Raw genomic sequence first — 18,856 nt, 5'->3', positions numbered from 1 at the left:
CTCACCCGTGGCCAGACTGGCTCTGGTGGAATGGGTGGGGCCAACTCAGGAATGTCTGGGCCCCTGTGTCGAAGCTGGCAGAATCAAGGAAGCTGTTCTGCTCTGAGGGAAAGCAGGAGCAAGGCACAGTGTAAAGTCAGAGGAAGCCCCTCCCCAGAAGGAGTCCGTCTACTGGATGGAATCTGGACTCTTCCCACTGAGAAGACCTTCTCCATCTTGGCGCTGGCTTCTCCCCATGATCACTGCCCGGAGTGGCCGTGTGAAGACTCTTCTGGGCCCGGCATCAGCATCTGCTCGAGCACAGCATCTGTGGTTCAGCGTCTCACACTTAAGTCCTCAGAGAGACGTTTCACCCAGGGAGTTAGTTCAGGAACCACGGGGCTCCTCCTCCGCATCCTGAAGCTTGTTCAATTCAGGTAATGGCATCTGGGTGCTGCTGAATTTCCATCTTCTCTCCTGTTGGTCAAGAAGCTCAGGACAAAATACCAGCCCTCAGAGTGGACGTGGTATTCACTGAATGCTTCTAATTTCCTCTTACTAGTTCGCTGGCCTTATCATTATCCCTTTGTGCAGATCATTCCAAATCTTTTTTGGAACGAGGGCCAAGTGTAAAGGGTATTTGGTTCGCTCTTAATGGAGCAAAGGAGGCCTAACTCTGGGGTATCTCTGAGGGGGCCAGGGCAGGCCCACGGCCAGGCGAGGCCCACGGCCAGGCAATGGGCAGCACCACTAGAATTTTTCTTCCCCAGAGATTGCCACCCACCTGGATAAACAAAGTCGCCCACAGCTCTGTGACAGATGTCCCCTTCAAGGAGTGTGCTGCCCCTCAGCCCCCAGGATTGATTGGTTCAAATAAAGCAAACCTCTGATTGCCAGATCTTTGCATTTTTTCAAGAAAATCTAAAAATCTATATTTTAGAGGAAATCCTGGTCTTTAAAGTGTTGGCCATAAATTCATATTTTTAAAAACATTTGGACCTGCATAAAAGAGAACAGTGGCTGCTGGGTGGGGTGAGGGGAAATGGGAGTGACTGTTCAGTAGGAACAGAGCTCAGTCACACAAGGTAAGGTTACCTGCCTGGAGTGGGCAGTGTGGGGTCAGCCACTAGGACTTTGTTCAGAGGGCAGATCGGCTCAGGTGTTCATGTTACAATAACAAAAAGCAAAGGAACCCGAGGCAACTCTGGAGGGGGCAGGTGGCAGGTGTGAGCACTTGGCCAGACTCCTCCAGCTGCCCGGGGTCAGTGTGAGCAGTTCCTGGTACATCAATCGTGCCTCAGTGAAGCTGTTCAAAAAATAACCAGCCACTCTGGACCAAGCCAACACCTGAGGTCCAGACCTGGGCCTTTGGGATTGGAGACACCTGGGATTAGAAATCAGGAACCAGTAACCAGGGAGACAAGGCAGGAACTTTGCCACCAGGGCATTGATGTCATAGTGACACCAAGGGCAGGGGAACGTGAGACTCTGAGAAAACCCAAGTTTTGAGCTCTGTCTCAGATCTTTAAGGATGGATTAGTAAAGGGAGCCTTGGCCTGAAATCTGGGGACAGCCTCAGCTGCAGGCAGCTCCTCAGCACTCCCAGCATAAGACGTGTGGCCAGGCAAGGCACCAGTCTCTTCCAAACTCTTTATTTCCAAAAGTCTTTTATCAGAATCCCCAAAGGTATGTGAGCTCACAAGAAAAGACCTTTTTCCACTCATCTTTTAGTCGTATTCTCCTACAAAGGAGTTACCTAAGTTCCCAATGTTGCTGCAAAAAAAAATGAGCAGAATTTTCAAAGGCAAATGGAAAAATAAAACTGAGATTGAAAATGAGGGGACACTGGGGCTCTCGATGTCCACCCACGGAATCTCTGTCCTCAGCAAGAAGCTCACCACGGGCTTCAATGCCTTGAGCTGTGGAAAGGGTGACACTCCTGTCAGAGCAGTGCCATTCACACATACACTTTGGTTACCCTTGGTTTGTAAATCAAACAACAACAACAACAACAAAATCACAAGCTGTAAACTGCCGACTGTTGACGGTGTTTTTGAAATATACGGTCACTTTAATTCTGCAATGGCTGCCTCGAGGTTTTCTATCAGGGCTCCACTGAACTCGCCCACCTTCTCCTCCTTCTTATAAAACTGGAAGGTGGGGAGGGAGAAAACCTCCAAGTCCTTCACCAGCTCCTCGCAGACGTCGATGTCCACCTCCAGGAACACCACGTCCTTGTGCCTCAGGGACAGGGCATGGAAGAGCGGCCGGATATGCCGGCAAGGCCCGCACCAGGTGGCCGAGAATTCCACGGCCACCAGCCGCTCGCCGGCCGTCGTCAGCACCTCCTGGAGGTCCTCCTTGTCCAAGATCACTTTCACCAAGTCCTCCTCCAGGGGCTCCGGCGCCTTTTCCTCGAGCTCAAAGAGGTCGGCGTCCTGCAGCAGGAGGGCTTCCTCTGAGGGCTCGGGGACGTCACCCTGTTGGGGCTGCACGGTTTCCTCTAAAGATGCAGGGACACTGCCCAACACGGGCTGGAAGGTTTCCTCTATGGACTTGGGGGCCATTCCCACTGTGGCTTCAGTGGCTTCTTCTAAGGACTTGGGGACACTGCCCACCCTGGGCTGGAAGGCTTGTCCGAAGGCCTTGGAGATGATGCCCAGCCTGGACTGGGTGGCTTGTCCGAAGGACTTGGGGGCCTTCCCCGACCTGGCATGGATGGCTTCGTCTAGGGACTTGGGGGAGTCCCCCTTCTTGGGCTGGGTGCCCTTCTCGGAGGCCTGCAGACTGTGGCCCTGCAGGGGCTCTGTGATGTTGGCTGGGGCCTTGGGGGGGTTCCTGAGCTTGAGCTGCATGGCTTTCGCCAGGAGCTTGGGGGTGCTGCCTGGCTTGGGCTGGGCAGGGTCTGCAGAGGACTTGGGAATGCTCCCCGGTTTGGGGAGCACAGTTTTGGCTGTGGTCTTAGAGAACTGTGGAGACTGGGGGTTTTTTGCTGACAACTTGGGGAGGTCACTGCTCTGCTGCAGGCTCTGAGACCTTTCTGTGGCGAGCTGGAGTGTGTTATTGACCCCAGGGACAAAAGTCTTCTCTTTGGCCTTGGCTGTGTCCAAGAACTCTGGGACCCGAAGAGCCCCTTTGTTGGGCAGAACCTGTAATGGGCTTTCTGAACAACAACAACAAAAAAAGTAGATAGATAAAGTAAAAATATGAAAGAAGAAGTAAAACTCTCTGGGCTCCTACCCCGAGGAAGGCTGCTGCCCCTCCCAGGTCCTCCGTGGGGTCTGGTGAATGAGGTGCTAATGCCAATGACGTCATTCATCAGAAATCCGAGCAGCTTGGGAGGACTGGGCCTTTGGCTACTTTTTTGTTTTAATGACAACTTTCCTCTTGGTTGACAATGCCACCTTCTCCCCAAGGACATGTCCCCAAGGTGGCCCTCTTCCATCCCTCTTACCATTAGCGTCATCCTCAGCGGTTTCTTCTTGATCGTCCGATCTCATTTGAGACTCTTCTGTGGCTCTGGATGGAACACTTTCCATTTCCGGCCCCTGCCTCCGCCCTTCCTGACCCTTCGCAGAGGCCTCATGGTGAGGGGTGCCCTGCCCCTCTGCCCTGCTATCCACACGGGCACTGGAGTGCCAGGGCCATGTCTGCCCAGCCCGCATGTTACAGCTGGATTTCCCACTCAGGGTCCCCACAGTGACACCCGCAGTCCCCTGCTGGCTGGGTGCAGGGCCTGGCCACACTGTGCCTGAGACATTGTAACAGGCCACTGAGGTAAGTGCCATTATGATCAGCACTTTACAAAGGGGAAGCAGCTTTGCAGTGTGTGGCTTGCCCAAGGTCACAGACCTAGGGTGGAGGGCAAGTTCCAAGCTCACACTCTGAACTGCTGCTCAGGGCTATTCATGTCCTGTCCAGTCTGGTGGTGTGAACCCACTTTCCTGAGATCTCTGTTTAGGATTGCCCAGATTTAGTTTTCTCTTTATGATTTACTCATTGTATTAGTCTGTTTTCAATTACTATAATAAAACACCTGAGGTGGGGTATTTTATAAAGTAAAGACATTGATTTGGCTCACAGTTCTGGGAGTTCAAGGGTGTAGTGCCATATCAGCTCAGCTCCCAGCAGCACTGCTGTATTCTTCTGCAGCAGCACCCGTGGCGTGACCAGCTCCCACGAGACTCTGCTTCGGGACGAGACCACCACTCTGGGAGCCAAGCTTCTGACGCAGGAGCCTTTGGACAAGCCACACACAAAGCGCAGCACCACCTGTGGCTGTGGCCAGTGTGTCCCCTCGTTGCAACGGAGGCTCTTCCAGAGTGCCCAGGACAGGTTCAGCTCCTGCCAGAGCCTTTCCCCACCCTCCAGCTCCACCTGCACTCTCCTGCCAGGCACATCCCTCCCCTCAGAGGGAGAGTGTCCTGTGTCTGGCGCTGTCTCCCTCGGCCACACCTGCCCCACGGTGCTGAATGCAGTCCACGCTTTCCTCTGTTCTCGCAGCAGGTTGCACCTGTTCCCTGCACTTTGCAGGGTGCACCCAGGCCAAGGCGACGGTTGTTAAGGGGATTCTGCTCCCCGACATGCACTTTGCACAAGTATTCACCTGTTTTAGAAACCAAGAGGTAGTCAGGTTGGCCACAGGGGCAGCGAGACATCTGGGGGCCGCATTCTCCTCTGAGCTTCTACACCAACGTGCGGAACGGAGGGGGGAGAGAGACACGACGCAGCAAAGCCACATTCCTGACAACATCCGTCCTTGTTTCCCCAGATGCCACCAAGCACACCCCCACCTCGCTCCTGGAAAGCACTGGGCGAGGATCTCAAGGACAAGATGTGATGCTTTAAAGGACAAGAGCACATCTTTCCCCAATGTAAAGTGCCTCTGCAGCAAGAGGCCTCTCAGCTCATGCACGATTCTTAAGCAGAGGATGGGAATAAACGCCAAACCTTCTCCCATCAACGTCTTCCTCTTCATTAAATGTTAGGAAAAAAGAATCAGAACAGCGAGGCTGGGCATGTGTGTTGCTGACAGGAGGGGACAGTTCAAGGCGTTTCAGGAGGGAGTTTTAGCACTTGGGGACATGCCTAGATATGAGCTGGGATTCTCCAATACCTGAGTGGTTAACTTATGAGGAGCAGGGCTTACTGTGGCTCAGCATTGGAGGCTGTGATCCTCTGGCGGGCAGCACAGCAGGGGAGGAGCACCCGGGTGGAGCAGAGCCCTCAGCGCGTGGTCAGGAGGTGGGAAAGAGGAGGAAGCTATGCCCTCCTGACCCCAGGGCATACCCTCTTCAAGTTCCCACCACCACCCAGTGCCCAGTGGGACCATACTCCACACGTCTGCAGGGACAGTTCAGATCCAGCTATAGCAAGGTGTGTGTAGGGCCAGGGAGAGCCCAAGGGGAGGGGCACAGACACTAGGCCCACCTGGGGACACCAGTCTGGGCACTGGGTTCTCAGAAGCAAACTCAGTGCTTGAGGCCCTACAGGATCGAGATCACTGGACCCTGGTGCATGGGGGTCCAGGCCAGCTGAGAATCCAGAGAGGGCTGAGCAAGGTCTCAGCCTTGGGGCCAGGGATACAGCAAGGACACCGCAGGCAGCCTGCTGGTCCGCTGAGCAGTTGCAGCAGCAGGCAAGATCAGATGGTGGTGGAGGCCCACCACCAGGTCTCTGTCAGTGAGAGAACTCAGTGCTCCTGCGAGCGGCCACCAACGTTCCCTGGTGGAGACCCTGCCAAGGGTGCCTCTCCCTCCCCTCCCTGAGGGCAAGTCAGTCTGGAGAGGTAGACCTCACGCCCCAGGGGAGACCTTCCCCTGAGGGCCAGTAGGTCTGGAGGGGTGGACCTGGGGTGATGCAGCTTGCCCTACTTTCTTGCTGCATGAAACTGAGAGCCCCACGTCAGCTCTCCAGGGTCCTGACAGACGAGAGCAACTGTGCACCCTTCTCAGATGTGTTTCTTGAACAAAATGAGAGATGACATAAACTCCAGGTGGTGCCTGGTGTAGCCAGTGGCTCTGCTCACAGCAGCTGCTGCTCCTGGGCTCTTACTGGCTGCTAGCACCAGGTGCCTTCTGCAGGGGAGAACCCTGAGGTCCCACTCAGGGGCACCAAGAGCGTCCTCCACACCATCCTTGCTGGGGCTGCCTGCGGCTCCCACGGGGCAGCTCTTCCTCTGCACTTCCTTGCTCCAGCTCCAGGGCCTGGGGCACCCCACAGTACTCGATGCCTTGGGGAAAGGCATCTTCAACTTCAGAATTCTTGCTTAGATTTTACAGACATGGTGTGTCTATCACAGAACATTCCAGCCCAGCTGCAGGAGGACTCTCTAATCAAACAATGCAACATTTCTCAGCTTCATCACCCAATGGTCACCCCTGGTTGGAGAAATACAGTTGTAAATAGCTTTGCCCAAGTTCAGGTTTGGTTCTGCTGCCAAGCGATTCTGCCAAACATGGAAAAAAAAAAACACCAAACTTTCTTTTTGCAAAACCTTTTGATTCCAGGAGTGTGGATATGGGTGCATGTGAATTATTATCCACAGATTGCATTGAGGAAACTGAGGCTCGGGGAGGTTACCCACCAAAGGCCCTCAGCCAGCCCGTCAAAGTTGGGAGCCAGAATCAGCTGGTCTGACTCTGGATTCCTGAATCTCTACCCTGCATTGCCTCCGGAGAGAGAGAAAAAGGAAGAGAAGAAAAAGAAGAAAGTGGCGAGTGAAAAGCCAGGAGCAGAGACGCCACCTCAGGGCCAGGGCCAAGGTCTGCATCCTTGTCACAGCCACCAAGTTCTCTGTCACTCCACTTCATCCCGATGTCAACCCTGGAATGTGGCACTATGTCTATTTATAGGAGGAAACAGACCCAGAGAGACCAAGTTACTTGCTCAGCATCACATGAGGAGTAAGGGCAGGTGGGGGGATGGATGGGGGGGGGGATGGGAAGATGGGTGGATGGTGGGTGGATGGATGGAGGGAAGGTGAAAGATGGATGGATGGCTGGATGGTTGGGTGGGTGGACAGGTGGATGGGCGTACGGGTGAGAGGATGACTTTACAGAGGTAGCTGCAATAGGGTGCTTACCCCCAAGAACCCCTGAGTTTCCTGACCCTCTCCCTGACACTTCCCCCACTTTGCCAGGTGTGACGCATGTCAGGCTAGAATGATGAAAGTTCTACTTTGCTGCTAACAACACAGTACCACAGAGCGGGTGATTTATAAGGCAAAGAGGTTTGTTTCAGCTCACGTTCTGGCCTGTGGTCCAGGACCCACGTCTGGTGATGACCTCCTTGCTGGCAGAGCCCAGGTGGGGAGAAACAGAGGGTCTCTCTCCCTCTCTCATAGAACGTCACCAGAACTCAATAATGAGAGTCTTCCCTAGTGACCTAATCCTAGTCACTCCTCAAAGGCCCACCTCTGGACACCTCTAAATGCCATGGTGGCTTGTGATTCCGCCTTCTTCCTACCTCCCACTGGGGAGGACGTGGTTCTGGAGTGGATGCTCCCATTGGACCACAGCGCTGCACATTGCAGTTTGCCTGGTGAGGCCACTTGCTCCTGCTGAGTGTGGACAGCACCGCTCCGTCTGAGGTGCCCCGTCTGGAGGTGAAGTGTGCACGAGCAGAGAATTTCAGCCTCGAGGAGGCCGGCCTGGAGCTGCTCTGCCTCCCCCACCCCAGGCTCTAGGAAGGGGCCCTGGAGATAAGAAAAAGCTTAGCAGGTCAGGCTGGAGAAATAGGTTGGGACCAGCTCACCCAAACATGGGCGCAGGGGCCACAGCCACAGCCCCGAGCGGAGGAGTCCCCTCTGCAGGGCTGCAGCCAAGCAGGGCGCCCCTGGGCAGGTCCATGCCCTGGAGCAGGCACACCATGGCACCTCTGGAAACTTCCACACACCCTTCCCCCACCCCAGGGAGAAGGTGCAGGTTAGAGCCAGACGGCACATTAGGCCTAAGTGCTAGAAGCCACTATGGGCCACTAGGGGAAGGGAGGTGACTGGCTCAGCTCTGCCTTCAACATGGGGCCCCTCCCATCGTGGGGCCACTCAAGCAATCCACGGAGGGTCCAACTGGTGGCCACAGAGGCCTCCTGCCTATGGCGGGGGCAGGGAATGGGGCCCCTGAATCCCAGCCAGGCCAAGGCTCTGGGCAGGCCGGCTGCAGCCCAGCCAGGCCCCAGGCCCCTGCCCGGAAGCTGAAGGGCAGCGGGTGGTCATTGCTTTATGCCAATTTAAGTTCTGGCTGCACGTGTTGCACAACACGCAGTGCAGATGTGTGGACACACGTGGGCATTTAGAACCAGTTCTGAGAAAAGCTGAGAATTCGGGCTGGGGGACATGACCCTTCCAGCTGTGTCAGGCTTGGAGTGACAAACACTCTGGAGAGATGGTGCCCGCTCCTGTCCTCACCGCCCCACGGGGCACAGCCCATTTCTGGCACCTGCCACCACAGGTGTCATCCTTCGGTTTTCTCGCAGGAGCGAGGGAAGAAGGTAAGGCCATGAGCAGGCGGCTCAGCCGCTGTCACTGGGGAGTCTAGAAACCTAAGGGAAGCCATGCTTGCAGGGGATAGGCTGGTGACAGGTCGGAACCTCCCTCCTGCCCTGTCCGCAGGGCCTGCTCTCTGGACAGCACTGGGCTGCACAGGGAATAGGTGCAGACAGTTCAGAGGGGCCTGAGGATGCTGAAGGAGTGCCACCAGTCGCACCCTGAGCTCGTCGTTGTCCTCCAGGCCCCTCTGCCCATCATCCTGTGAGCCCCCCAAGCTGCCTGGGAAGGCCCCAGCCTCAGGGCACAACTCTCCCGACACCAGGTCCTATTACATACACCTGTGTGGGAAGGGGCGTAGCACCTATGCGGGGAGGAGGTAGGAGGGCGAATCCGTGCAGGGTGCCACTGACCAAGGAGGCCGCTGTCCAGTGGACATGTGGGTCCTCTCGTTCCTGGTGTAGATGGGGAAGCCCCAGCAGACACAAAGGAGGGCCGCCTCCCCAGAGACCAGGGCCCTGGGTCTCCTGTTGGTCATAGGGGTTTCTTTCTTTCTTCCTGCTTTTTTTTTTTTTTTTTTTTTTTTTTGGTACCAGGGATAAATTGAACCCAGGGACACTCGACCACTGGGTCACATCCCAGCCTTTTTTATATTTAGACACAGGGTCTCACTGAGTTGCTAAGGGCCTCGCTAATGCTGAGGCTGCCTTTGAACTCACAATCCTCCTGCCTCAGCCTCCTGAGCTGCTGGAATGATAGATGTGTGCCACTGCACCCGGCAGCATTTCTTGTTCTTGTTGGTGCCACACTGAAAGTGGAGTCCCAGCTGTGGCTCAGCAGTGTCTGGAACACTAGGAACAAGAGGCTCAGCCTGTTCCCAGGGCGTCTAACCTCACCTGAAGCTCTGCCTGGCATCAAGAGGCCCCGAGGGCACACTGCACCAGTGAGCTGTGTGCTGCGGGGGGCAGGGGAGCCCAGGCCCAGGGGACATGCCCATCTGCAATCCCCCCACAAGTTGGTGACTGTACTTATAAAATACCCGCAGCGTGGCACACTGGGCGGATGCTTCATGGCTTCCATCTCCACACCCTTCCTTGCTGGGGAATATTATGACAGAGTAATACAGGGGCTAGTGAGGCACACACCTTGACTCTGGGCCTTCTCGGTGTGTCCTGTTGGCTTTTATATCACGAGACAGATAAAGATTCCTAATAGGGCTCTGTTACTGCACAGGAGTGGCTCCCTGGGGCTGTGCAGGGTGACAGCTTGCCGTCCTGCAATTCAGACAGTGCGCTCATTTTAATTGGCCCATAGCTGCCACCATTGACTGTGCCATAGTTTACCATCCATTTCTGCAGCGGGAGACTGCGTTTTGCTCTAGCAAAAATGGTTCTCGTGTGAGCGGGTGCACGCGTTCCTCTGGGGATTCGCCACTGTTCATTCAGAGTTGACTGCCAAAAAAATTGATTTCCCAAAAAATGATTCTACTGAACATTTTAATAAGAAAAGGACACACTTGGTAAAACTTAGAATATTTATTAGTATGAATCAGTGTGTTAAATCCAAAAATAATAGACATGGTCGGGCACTGCTGAGGGAGCTACGCGCGGAGGAGCATACGAGGCGCGTGGCCTGCAGCAGATCAAGAACTGGGTCCAGCCCAGACAGAGGAAGCCCTTTACAGAAAGATCAGGTCAGGCCACGAGGGCAGGACAGGGCACTGCCCTGCATGACCAGCTTCGCAGTGAGGCCCACAGAGCAGTCTACACCCTGTGAGGTCTGAACGCGGCTCAGAGCCCATCACTCAACTTGCCATGAGCTCAGCTTCAGCCACCGCCAGTCACTAGCCTCCCAGGAACCTGGCACAGCCCTCTCTGTTGGTTACACCTAGGTCTGCAGCCTTTCAGTCTGCAAGGCCAGGTCTGCTCAGCACCCATGGGGCCATTTTAACCACCACGTGGAAGTCGATTCTGTCCCCACCCAAGATGTTTTCACTACTCTGCTGCCACTAGATGTCCCTGGGAACAACCCCTGTGAGAGTCCATGCCAGTCTGACAGAAGGCACGGCCGAGAGCCAAACCCATCCAGGGTGAACTGAATTATGTGTTGGCACAACCAGCACCAAGTCCTATTTACACATATACACACGACCACCTGTGGAGGAGGACAGGGAAGGAGCCAATTTTGGAAAATGTTGGCAGGGACAAGGCCTCCTATGACACTGCTTGTCATGTGGGACAGTGGCGATTCCCAGGCCTTTCTGTACCGTGGAGGTCAGAGCTCACTGATAGATAGGCCTGGGCAGCAAAAAGGGCAAAAGCCTCCCGGGGAACAGGCCTGGGCAGCCATCTGCAGAGGAGGCACAGCGTCAGGGTGCCCAGTGCCCAGGTGCCGCCTACTCTGCCTGCTGCCAAGTGCACTTTGTCCTCAGACTGGCCACAATAGCCAAGGCACAGAGCAAGGTAAGAGAGGGCTTCACACCCTGTGTGCTCCCGAAATAGGGCCAGGGGCTCATTAATGGCCAGCTCTCGACCTGTGGTCAAGACTGGACACCTTCTGCAAGATGCAACACCAAGAACCTCTTCCGGAGCTGTGGCACTGCCCTGGGCCTGTGCCGTGTCAGCTCCCGAGCCCGAGTCTCTGGCTAGAGAGAAGCACAGGTTTCCTCAAAGAGGAGAGTCCAACACAGGCTGCCCGTCTCCTGCAGAGCGTCACTTCAAGGTTCAACGTGGGTTCTTTATTTTAACTGTTGGCAAGAGGCAAAATAACATTCTGGCTTGCAAATAAATCGAGCCAGCCAGTTATGCTGGTGACATGGAAAACCCCAGGAGCCCTTGCAAGGGCCCTGCCAAGACATTAAATGCCACTCGCTAGCAGTTTCTGAGGCACTATGTGGGACAGCCAAGGTCATGCTACAATCAAAATGAGTGCTTCCTGCTGTCACATCCTGAGACTGTCAATCAACTCCCCCAAGGTGGGCAGTCCACTTGGCAGCACATCCCTGGGGTGAAGCACGTAGCTCTCTCTCCCGGAGCTTCATCACGGAAGGTTTGCTGGCCGTTGAATGCCCACCGCACAGAAGATACCAGCTGGCCTGTGCCCACACACACATGGTTTTCCTGGCCCCACCCCTCAACAGAAGCCCGTTCAGGAGACCAACTGCTTCTTAATCCCAAGATTCTTTGAAAGCTGGAGTGGGAACAGGATCTGAATCTTCAGTGAAAAAGCTCCTCTTCTTTTCCATGCTTTCCTCCCTTTACTTCCCTTGGAGTCGGCGTCTCTAATCAATGGGAAGAGAGGCTTTCAGGAGCCTCCTCCCAGCTGATGGACAATCTGGGCTGGACTGATGCACCGGCTACCTTCCTCCCCTAGCCTGGCAGCGTTTAAAATGCCCTCTCTGGTCTTAGAGCTTTGGGGGTCTAGAACTTTAAGGTGGCAATCCTTCCTTGGGCTGGCTTTGCGGTCACTCGGGATTAGTTGCTATTATTAGACGTTTGTCCTACAATTTAGATTCCAACACCCTCCAGTTAGTACTCCCTGGACATGACACCGTAAGACATTCTCTTAGGAAAACATTACTCTGTGCATTCAATGTCTGCAGAGAGAGATGGGGGCCAGGTGGTCCCCTGAGTGACATCCGCACATTCCCTCTGCCACTCTTTACATGGTGAGGACTTCGCTGACTTTCAACCTGGGGCCCCCAATCCCAAAATCATGTATGACTTTTGGTCTGATTTTGTTTTCAAAAGTTAGGAAAATGCTCATCCATCAGATGGAGAGATGTCCATGACAATTGCTAAGACCTCTCTCTCTTACCGCAGTTCAGGCCAGCGTCCACGGCGGTCCAGTCACGCTACTCTGGCTTCCTTCAGAACACTGATAAATAAGGCTGGCTTCGACAGCCAGCGAAACCTGACCTCTACAGTGACTCTGCCCTTCAGTGAAGGCTGGTCAGGGCACACAGGCCAGGGCACTGAAAACGTCCCAGACTCCAGCGAGGTGACTCAGGAAACCAGATAACAGTACTTTAAGACTTGGCTACAAATCCAAACTTCTTCTAATGTTAAAAAGGCAACTATACCTATTGCCTAATAAGTATAAAACCTCCCGTGTGCATCTCACGCTCCAAAGGCCACGTTGTGGTGGTGTGGTGGGTTTCCCCAGAGTTCCATAAAGTCCCCATTCAGGGACATTTCCTGCCTCGGTCTCTGCAGGTGTTCCAGGGTGGGAAGCTGCCAGCTCAGTTCTCCGAGTGCCATGCCAGCCCCCAAGAGTGGGGTCCCTGGAGGGCGCAGCACACGGCTCCTGCTTCCTCCAGCACTGTGCGCGGTGGCCCCTGGTCAGCAGCACCGCCGGCCCCCTTGCGAGGACAGATTCGCCACCTTGATGCAATCTATGTTCCCGTTCTTGTGGGGTTCCAAGGGTGGGATCTGGCGGCCTGGAACAAAGGAGGCCAAGGTTGAGCTCACCTTCCCAGTCTCCCCCACACCTGTCCCTGCTCTGCCCCCAAGTCAAGTCCACGGTCAGAAAGTCCTGAAGCCAGCAGCTCCTGACCATGCAGACGTCCTGGGATAGGCAGCATCTGCTCTGGGGAGATGGTTCCCAGCACCCCACCCTGCCCGTCCACCTGCCACCCCTTCCTCCCCAGCCCTCCCACCACCCACCTCACTTTTACATCCTGACTCCCACAGGAACAGGGAAAGCTCATCTGCTTCTCAAAATAGAAGTGGTCTGGGAATGGCAACCAGGAGCCAAACCCTCCACCAACACGCGGCCTGCCACTCTCCTGCCCAGCACCCAGGCCTGCCCCAGGCCCCATCTCAGGAAACGGGCTTCAAAGTCAGTACGAGAGACCTTAATTTAACTTAGAAATAAACGCAGAATAAAAGTGAGAAGGGAGGGGAGGGGCAGGGGTGGGAGCTGAGGGCCTGGCTTCCTTTGGATTCAATGCTGGTTTTGAGGGGGACAGGCCAGTGGTTGCATGCACCTGAGTGTTAAAACTGTCCATTCTGCCCAGGTGGGCGGGATGTCTGGTATGGGAATTCATCTCAAAAAACATTTTTAAAGGCCACGAAACCTGGAAGTCCACCCTTGGGACAATGGCAGCACTGTTGGCGGTTTCGCAGATGATGTCTGAGCCTGACACGGGGGCGGGGGTGGCACGGGCGCCACAGTCACCACCACTCTGCTGCACCTGGAGAGCCTGGTCATGGGCGAAGTCACCAGGGAGAAGTGACACAGGTGGACTTGACTCGGCCTCCACCCTGACTGTCCCCCAGACACCAGGCCCATTCCTGGTTCTCCCCACAGAGTCTCCTCTGTTTCTCAAGTCACCAGCCTGAAGGCAGGGCTCTGAAACAGCCCGTCCAGCCACGTGGGCAGTGGGAAGGACAGAGCTCCAGAGAGTCTTGACACAGCAGACACTCCTGGGGCCTTGCAGTGGCCAGGGCCCGGCAGAGGGCCAGGCAGGGGGAACTGACTCCGGAGGCACCAACAAATAGGAGACTGGGCCGTGTGGACAGCCACCCAGGCCCTGCAGTCAAGGTTGTCGGCATTTCAAGGTTAACAGCAGAGACCTTCATCTGCCTGATTAGTGCAAGGACTTTAATCTTAATGTCTGTGACAAATCAGAATCAACACCCGGGAAGACAGAGTTCACGCTGCTCGTCATGCTCGGACGGCAGGAGCCTCCTGGCCTCCTCACCTCACCCGCCCCACAGCCTCCCACCTTAGGTTTTCATAGTCTGGTTTTTTTTTTTTTCTGTGAAAAGTACCCGAAATATACAAAAAGCCTATGTGTGTGAGATTCATTAAAGTGACAAAGTGTTGGTGGGAATCTAGGAACAGGGCGCAGAGGGCAGGACACCCGGAGGCCAGCCACCTCCGCTTCCTGCCTGGCATGTCCTTCCCAAGGAGACGGTGAGCAGCCCTGCGTGGGCGCAGCCTCCACTGGCCCCTCTCCCTCAGGGTGTGCTGAGCTGGTGGGGGGGCATGGTCCAACCAGAGGCCAGGCTGGCTTCCTGGGGCGCCAGGTTCTCACATTTTCAGGACAGCCAACCCCTCACTCGGGAGAAATAAGCCCCATTGTCCCCATTCTCTCAGGATGAGTCGAAGACCCCTAGGGCTACCTAGAACTGGGGGTGCAGGTACCCTCCTCACACCGCTCTGCAGGAGCCCCGAGGCCTGGCTCCCATCCCCAGCCCCATGGGGAAGACAGAGTGGGGTTTTCATGGCCATCTCTTTGTACCAGTGACAAGGTCTGACTGCGGACCAGGCCCAGTGAGACAAGGTGACAATGGGAATGGTAATTAGGACAATTCCAACCACAGGCTGCACTAAAGGGCATCAAGACTTGGGAATTTCTTTAGGATTTTCCACTTCATATTTTCAGATGGCAGATGATGTGGGTGACTGAGAGCATGGCAGAGTGCCAGCCCCATGAGGCTGCACACACATGGTAGGGAGGAGGTGACCGCCAGGCCCTGGCCCACTCCTGGTCTCTGCCTGGGGAAACGCCTCATGCCTCCTGGCCAGGCCCAGGGTCCTTCTAGGGATCAGCGAGTAGAATGGGACCCACCCTGCTCTCCTGCAGAGCATGGCCCAGGGTGGGGGCCACACTCCCACCTCTAATGGAGCTAGCGGAGAAGACAGAGAGGACAGAGAGCTAGTGGCCGCAGGGAGGCCAGCACTCAGAGGAGGATGCATATGAGCGGCCCCTGGGTGACCCACAGAAGAGGCAAGCCCTGGGAAGGCTGCTAACGTGGGCACACGGCGGCACCGGGACACACCAGCAGCTGAAAAGGCTCTGAGCTCCATTGGGATGTCTCTGACTTGGACAACGTCCTCCGCCTGGGCGACCTCTGAAACAAGCTGTTTGAACATAAATCCCAGGCCAGAGTTTTCTCTTAAAGTGGTTTGTGCTGTGGGGGAGTCTCTGGGAGAGGCTGAGGACGCGTTTTTGAAGTCCAGTTTTCCCAACAGTTAACAGTCTAGACAAAAGCGTGCTCAGGAAGGACAAACCCACACCTACAGATCGCCTCGTGGCTCTCACCACAGCATAGGCACTTACACGCTGCAGGAAACGAAGCCTGCGCCCAGCGGCAGAGGCTTCAGCCCCACGGGAGGCCCAGCGTTCTGGGCCCAGGCCCAAGTCCTCCCCAGGGCCTGCAGATCTGGTCCTCTCCTTCCTCACACCCCAGCATCAGCTGGCTGGGCCCCCTTGTTTGGTTAGCCGGGCGGCCACTTGGGTCCAGCTCCCATTCTTGACCCTGATTTTCTGAGTCACCCAGATGAGTCACCGAGTCTGGTTTCCTAGGACTTGCCCTCCTTATCTTGTAAGGACCCTCACACCTCTCCAGTTTGGGAGGGGCTTTCGCATGCTGCAGGGGCTTATGGTCATGGGTTACCACCCTACAAATGCAGAAGGGGACACACAGAACACAAGGTTACCCCTGCACATCAGGGTGAAGAGCCTCAATGCCCCATATAGGGCCTGGGTGGGTGGGGAGACAGGGAGCGTGTTGGTCCAGAGCCCTGGAGACAGTCCAGGCCAGGATCGCGAGAGCTGTGGGAAGAGTGCAGTGCAGGAGAAGAGAGGGGCAGCGGGAAACCACAGGGGGATGTCCGGAAAGGGAAGGTCCCAAACACTGAAGCTGCTAAGGAATGGCCGTGCCTCTGGAAGGAGCAAGGGACACGGTCTCTGTCCAAAGTGCCTGCTGGAGGGACTAGCTGCCTTAAAACCCCAGGTCTCCCGTGACCTCACAATGTCTTTCCCTCTCCTTTCTTCCTTCCTTCCTTCTTAATTGATATACTTTTTTTAAGGCAACTTTGGGTTTACAGAAAAAAAAAAAAAAACCTGAAAACCAGAGTCCCGCATCCCTGTGCCCTCAGGCAGTGTCTGCACCATGCACTGGGGTGGGGCGTTCATTAGTTGAGCCAATATTAACACGGTGCTGGTACTAAAGCCCAGCCTGCACGGGCTCTCTCTGTGTGTGTCCACCTCGTAATATCCTAGAGAAAGGCCGTGGCCTGGCCCTCCCCTCCGTCCCCCCACAGAGCTTTGGCAGCCATTGATCTTCCCACTGTCCCCACTGCCTTCTCCAGAACGTCACGCACTGGGAACTTGTCAGATTGGCTTCTCTGAGTGAGCAAAACCCATTTAAGGTTTCCTGCATTGCGTGATCGCTCAGTTCTTTTTATCCACGAGTAATATTCCACTGTCTGGATATATTATTTCAATTTTCTAACAATTAAAAATCAAAAGAAACAAAAAAACATAAGTGAAAGAAGAAAGTGTTGAGAAAAATTAAAAGCTGTGCTGGGCAGGATGGCACAGGGTCAGAACGGGGAGGCTGAGGCAGGAGGACACCTCGGGCCCAGAAGTCTGAGAGCCGCCTGTGAACGCAGCAGGACCCCATCTCAGAAAAAATAAAATAAAACTCCTGCTCTTCAAAGGACCCTCCTGAAACAAGAGGACAAGCCTGGGAGGAAGTATCCGGAAACCAGACACCTGACAAATAAGGTCTACCCCAATCTGTAGATGACCCCGAGACTCGACAAGCAGATGGCAGAGGGCCCATGCAGGTCTGCCACTTTCTGGTTTGGGGTCTCACCCCATTGCTCAGGCTCATCTGGAACCCTGAACTCAAGGGGTCCTCCTGCCCGGGCTTCCAAACAGCCAGGACTGCAGGCATGGGGGCACCACCTCGGGCTCCAAGTGGCAAGATTTGAAGGATGTGTCACCAAATCATCCAGATGACAAGTAAGACCATGAAAAGACACTCAATGTCACTAGTCTTTAGGAAAACAAACTAAGACTACACTGAGACACCACCCTTACTTCCTCTCTCTCTCTCTCTCTCTCTCTCTCTCTCTGTACAGGGGATTGAACCAAGGGACACCTAACCACGGAGTCACATCCCCACCCCTTGTTTATATTTTATTTGGAGACAGGGTCTCTATGAGGTGCTTAGGGCCTTCCTAAGTTATGGAGGCTGGCTTTGAGCTGGAGATCCTCCTGCCTCAGCTCCCAAGCTGCTGTGCCACCCTACTCTCTTTACAACAGCTGACATCTTGGGTACCCAGTGAGGCTAGGGTGTGGAGTGACTGGAGATGGTGACAGAAGATGGAGACAGCCCTGGAGACAGTGTGGCAGCCTCCTGGAAAGGCAACTGCACAAGGTAGGCCACCCGGGCCGTTCCCTCCCAGGTGTTCAGCCCCGTGAGCCTGGCACAGGTGCTCATAGCAGCCAGAGAGCAACTGGGGCACGAAGCAGGCAAACAGGTGAACCACTGTGGCTTACCTAGACTGTGAACTGGTATGTGGCCAAGAAAGGAAAGGAGGAGCTCAGCAAGACCACATGGCATCCGCTCTGCACGACACCAGTCTGATGGCCCAGAGGACAAAACTCACCCCCGTGTATGGGACTCAAACAGACTCCAGTACCACCTTCCTGACTCAAACAGACTCCAGTGCCACCAGGCTGTCCAGGACAATTATGAGCCGTTGAAGACAGACCATGGATGGGACACCCTCACTCTCGGGTACCGTGTCCTTGGCTCGTCAGTGTTCCCAGGTGTTCCCCAGGCAACACAGTCAACCACCATGAACACTGCCTTGACCCTGTTAGGTGTCTCAAGTCATCCAGAGATGATTTAAAGGACACAGGAAGGTGCTTTTAACTGTGCATGTGCCATATGCAAATACGATGCCATCTGAATAAGGGACATGAGTACCTGCAGATCTCGGTATCCTGGGGTCCTGGAGCCAACTCCCTCCGATAATAAGGGACTAATAAGGGACAACTGACTGCACTGTTTTGCTCACCTGACCGACATCCTCTTTAGAACTGCTGATTAAAGGAAGGCTGCTTAGGGTTTTTGTATCCATTTGCTCACAGCCCAAATGGCCTTATTTCACACAGATCTCCTGTGGCTGCAGCTGCTAAATTAGTTTTTTTTGGCAGCAAAGATGGGCGGTCCTCGTCCTTGCCTTGCCCCTTACCTACTAAGCACGCCTTCATCAACAGCTGCCTGCTCTAATATAAAAGGGTTTTTTTTGTTGTTGTTGTTTTTTTTTTTTTTTGGTACCAAGGATTGAACCCCAGGGTACTTAACCACTGAGCCACATCCCGGCCCTTTTTAATATTTTATTTAGAGGCAGGGTCTCGGATCCTCCTGCCTCAGCCTCCAGAGCTGCCCTGACTTAAAATTTAGAGAAAAGGGGAAGCTGGGGGGGGGTGGGCGGGCTGAGTGGGAAAGTGTCCCTGGGTTCAATCTCTGCATTGCTCCCCCCAACACAAATTCTCATGCTCTAAACCACAGAGATGCCCTAGGGGGTTTCAAACCTCTCGTGGATTTAAAATAGACAACACTCTGGGCACTGCACCCGCTG

The 18,856-nt window shown here is 54.8% G+C and overlaps 2 protein-coding genes across 3 annotated transcripts in view; both read right to left on the bottom strand.

Moving 5' to 3' along the window:
• Positions 1-2,045: 2,045 nt before the first annotated feature.
• Positions 2,046-3,518, bottom strand: Txndc2 (thioredoxin domain containing 2). Its single transcript, XM_076836916.1, has 2 exons — positions 3,434-3,518; positions 2,046-3,142 (listed from the first exon to the last, which is right to left on the bottom strand). The coding sequence occupies exons 1-2, from the start codon at positions 3,516-3,518 to the stop codon at positions 2,046-2,048; spliced, it is 1,182 nt and encodes a 393-aa protein (XP_076693031.1).
• A 6,466-nt stretch (positions 3,519-9,984) lies between these two features.
• Positions 9,985-18,856, bottom strand: part of Rab31 (RAB31, member RAS oncogene family) — a 91,545-nt gene continuing 82,673 nt past the window's right edge. For both annotated transcript variants that reach the window (XM_076836652.1, XM_076836653.1), the window contains exon 7: positions 9,985-12,902. In XM_076836652.1, coding sequence (XP_076692767.1) covers positions 12,805-12,902 — 98 coding nt within the window. In that variant the 3' untranslated portion in view covers positions 9,985-12,804. The remainder of the gene's footprint in view (positions 12,903-18,856) is intronic.

The sequence above is a fragment of the Callospermophilus lateralis genome, chromosome 17 (genome assembly GCF_048772815.1).
Source record: "Callospermophilus lateralis isolate mCalLat2 chromosome 17, mCalLat2.hap1, whole genome shotgun sequence".
In the NCBI taxonomy this organism is placed as follows: Eukaryota; Metazoa; Chordata; class Mammalia; order Rodentia; family Sciuridae; genus Callospermophilus; species Callospermophilus lateralis.
The sequence above is the reverse complement of the archived record's forward strand: the minus strand, read 5'-3'. Positions and strand labels throughout refer to the sequence as shown.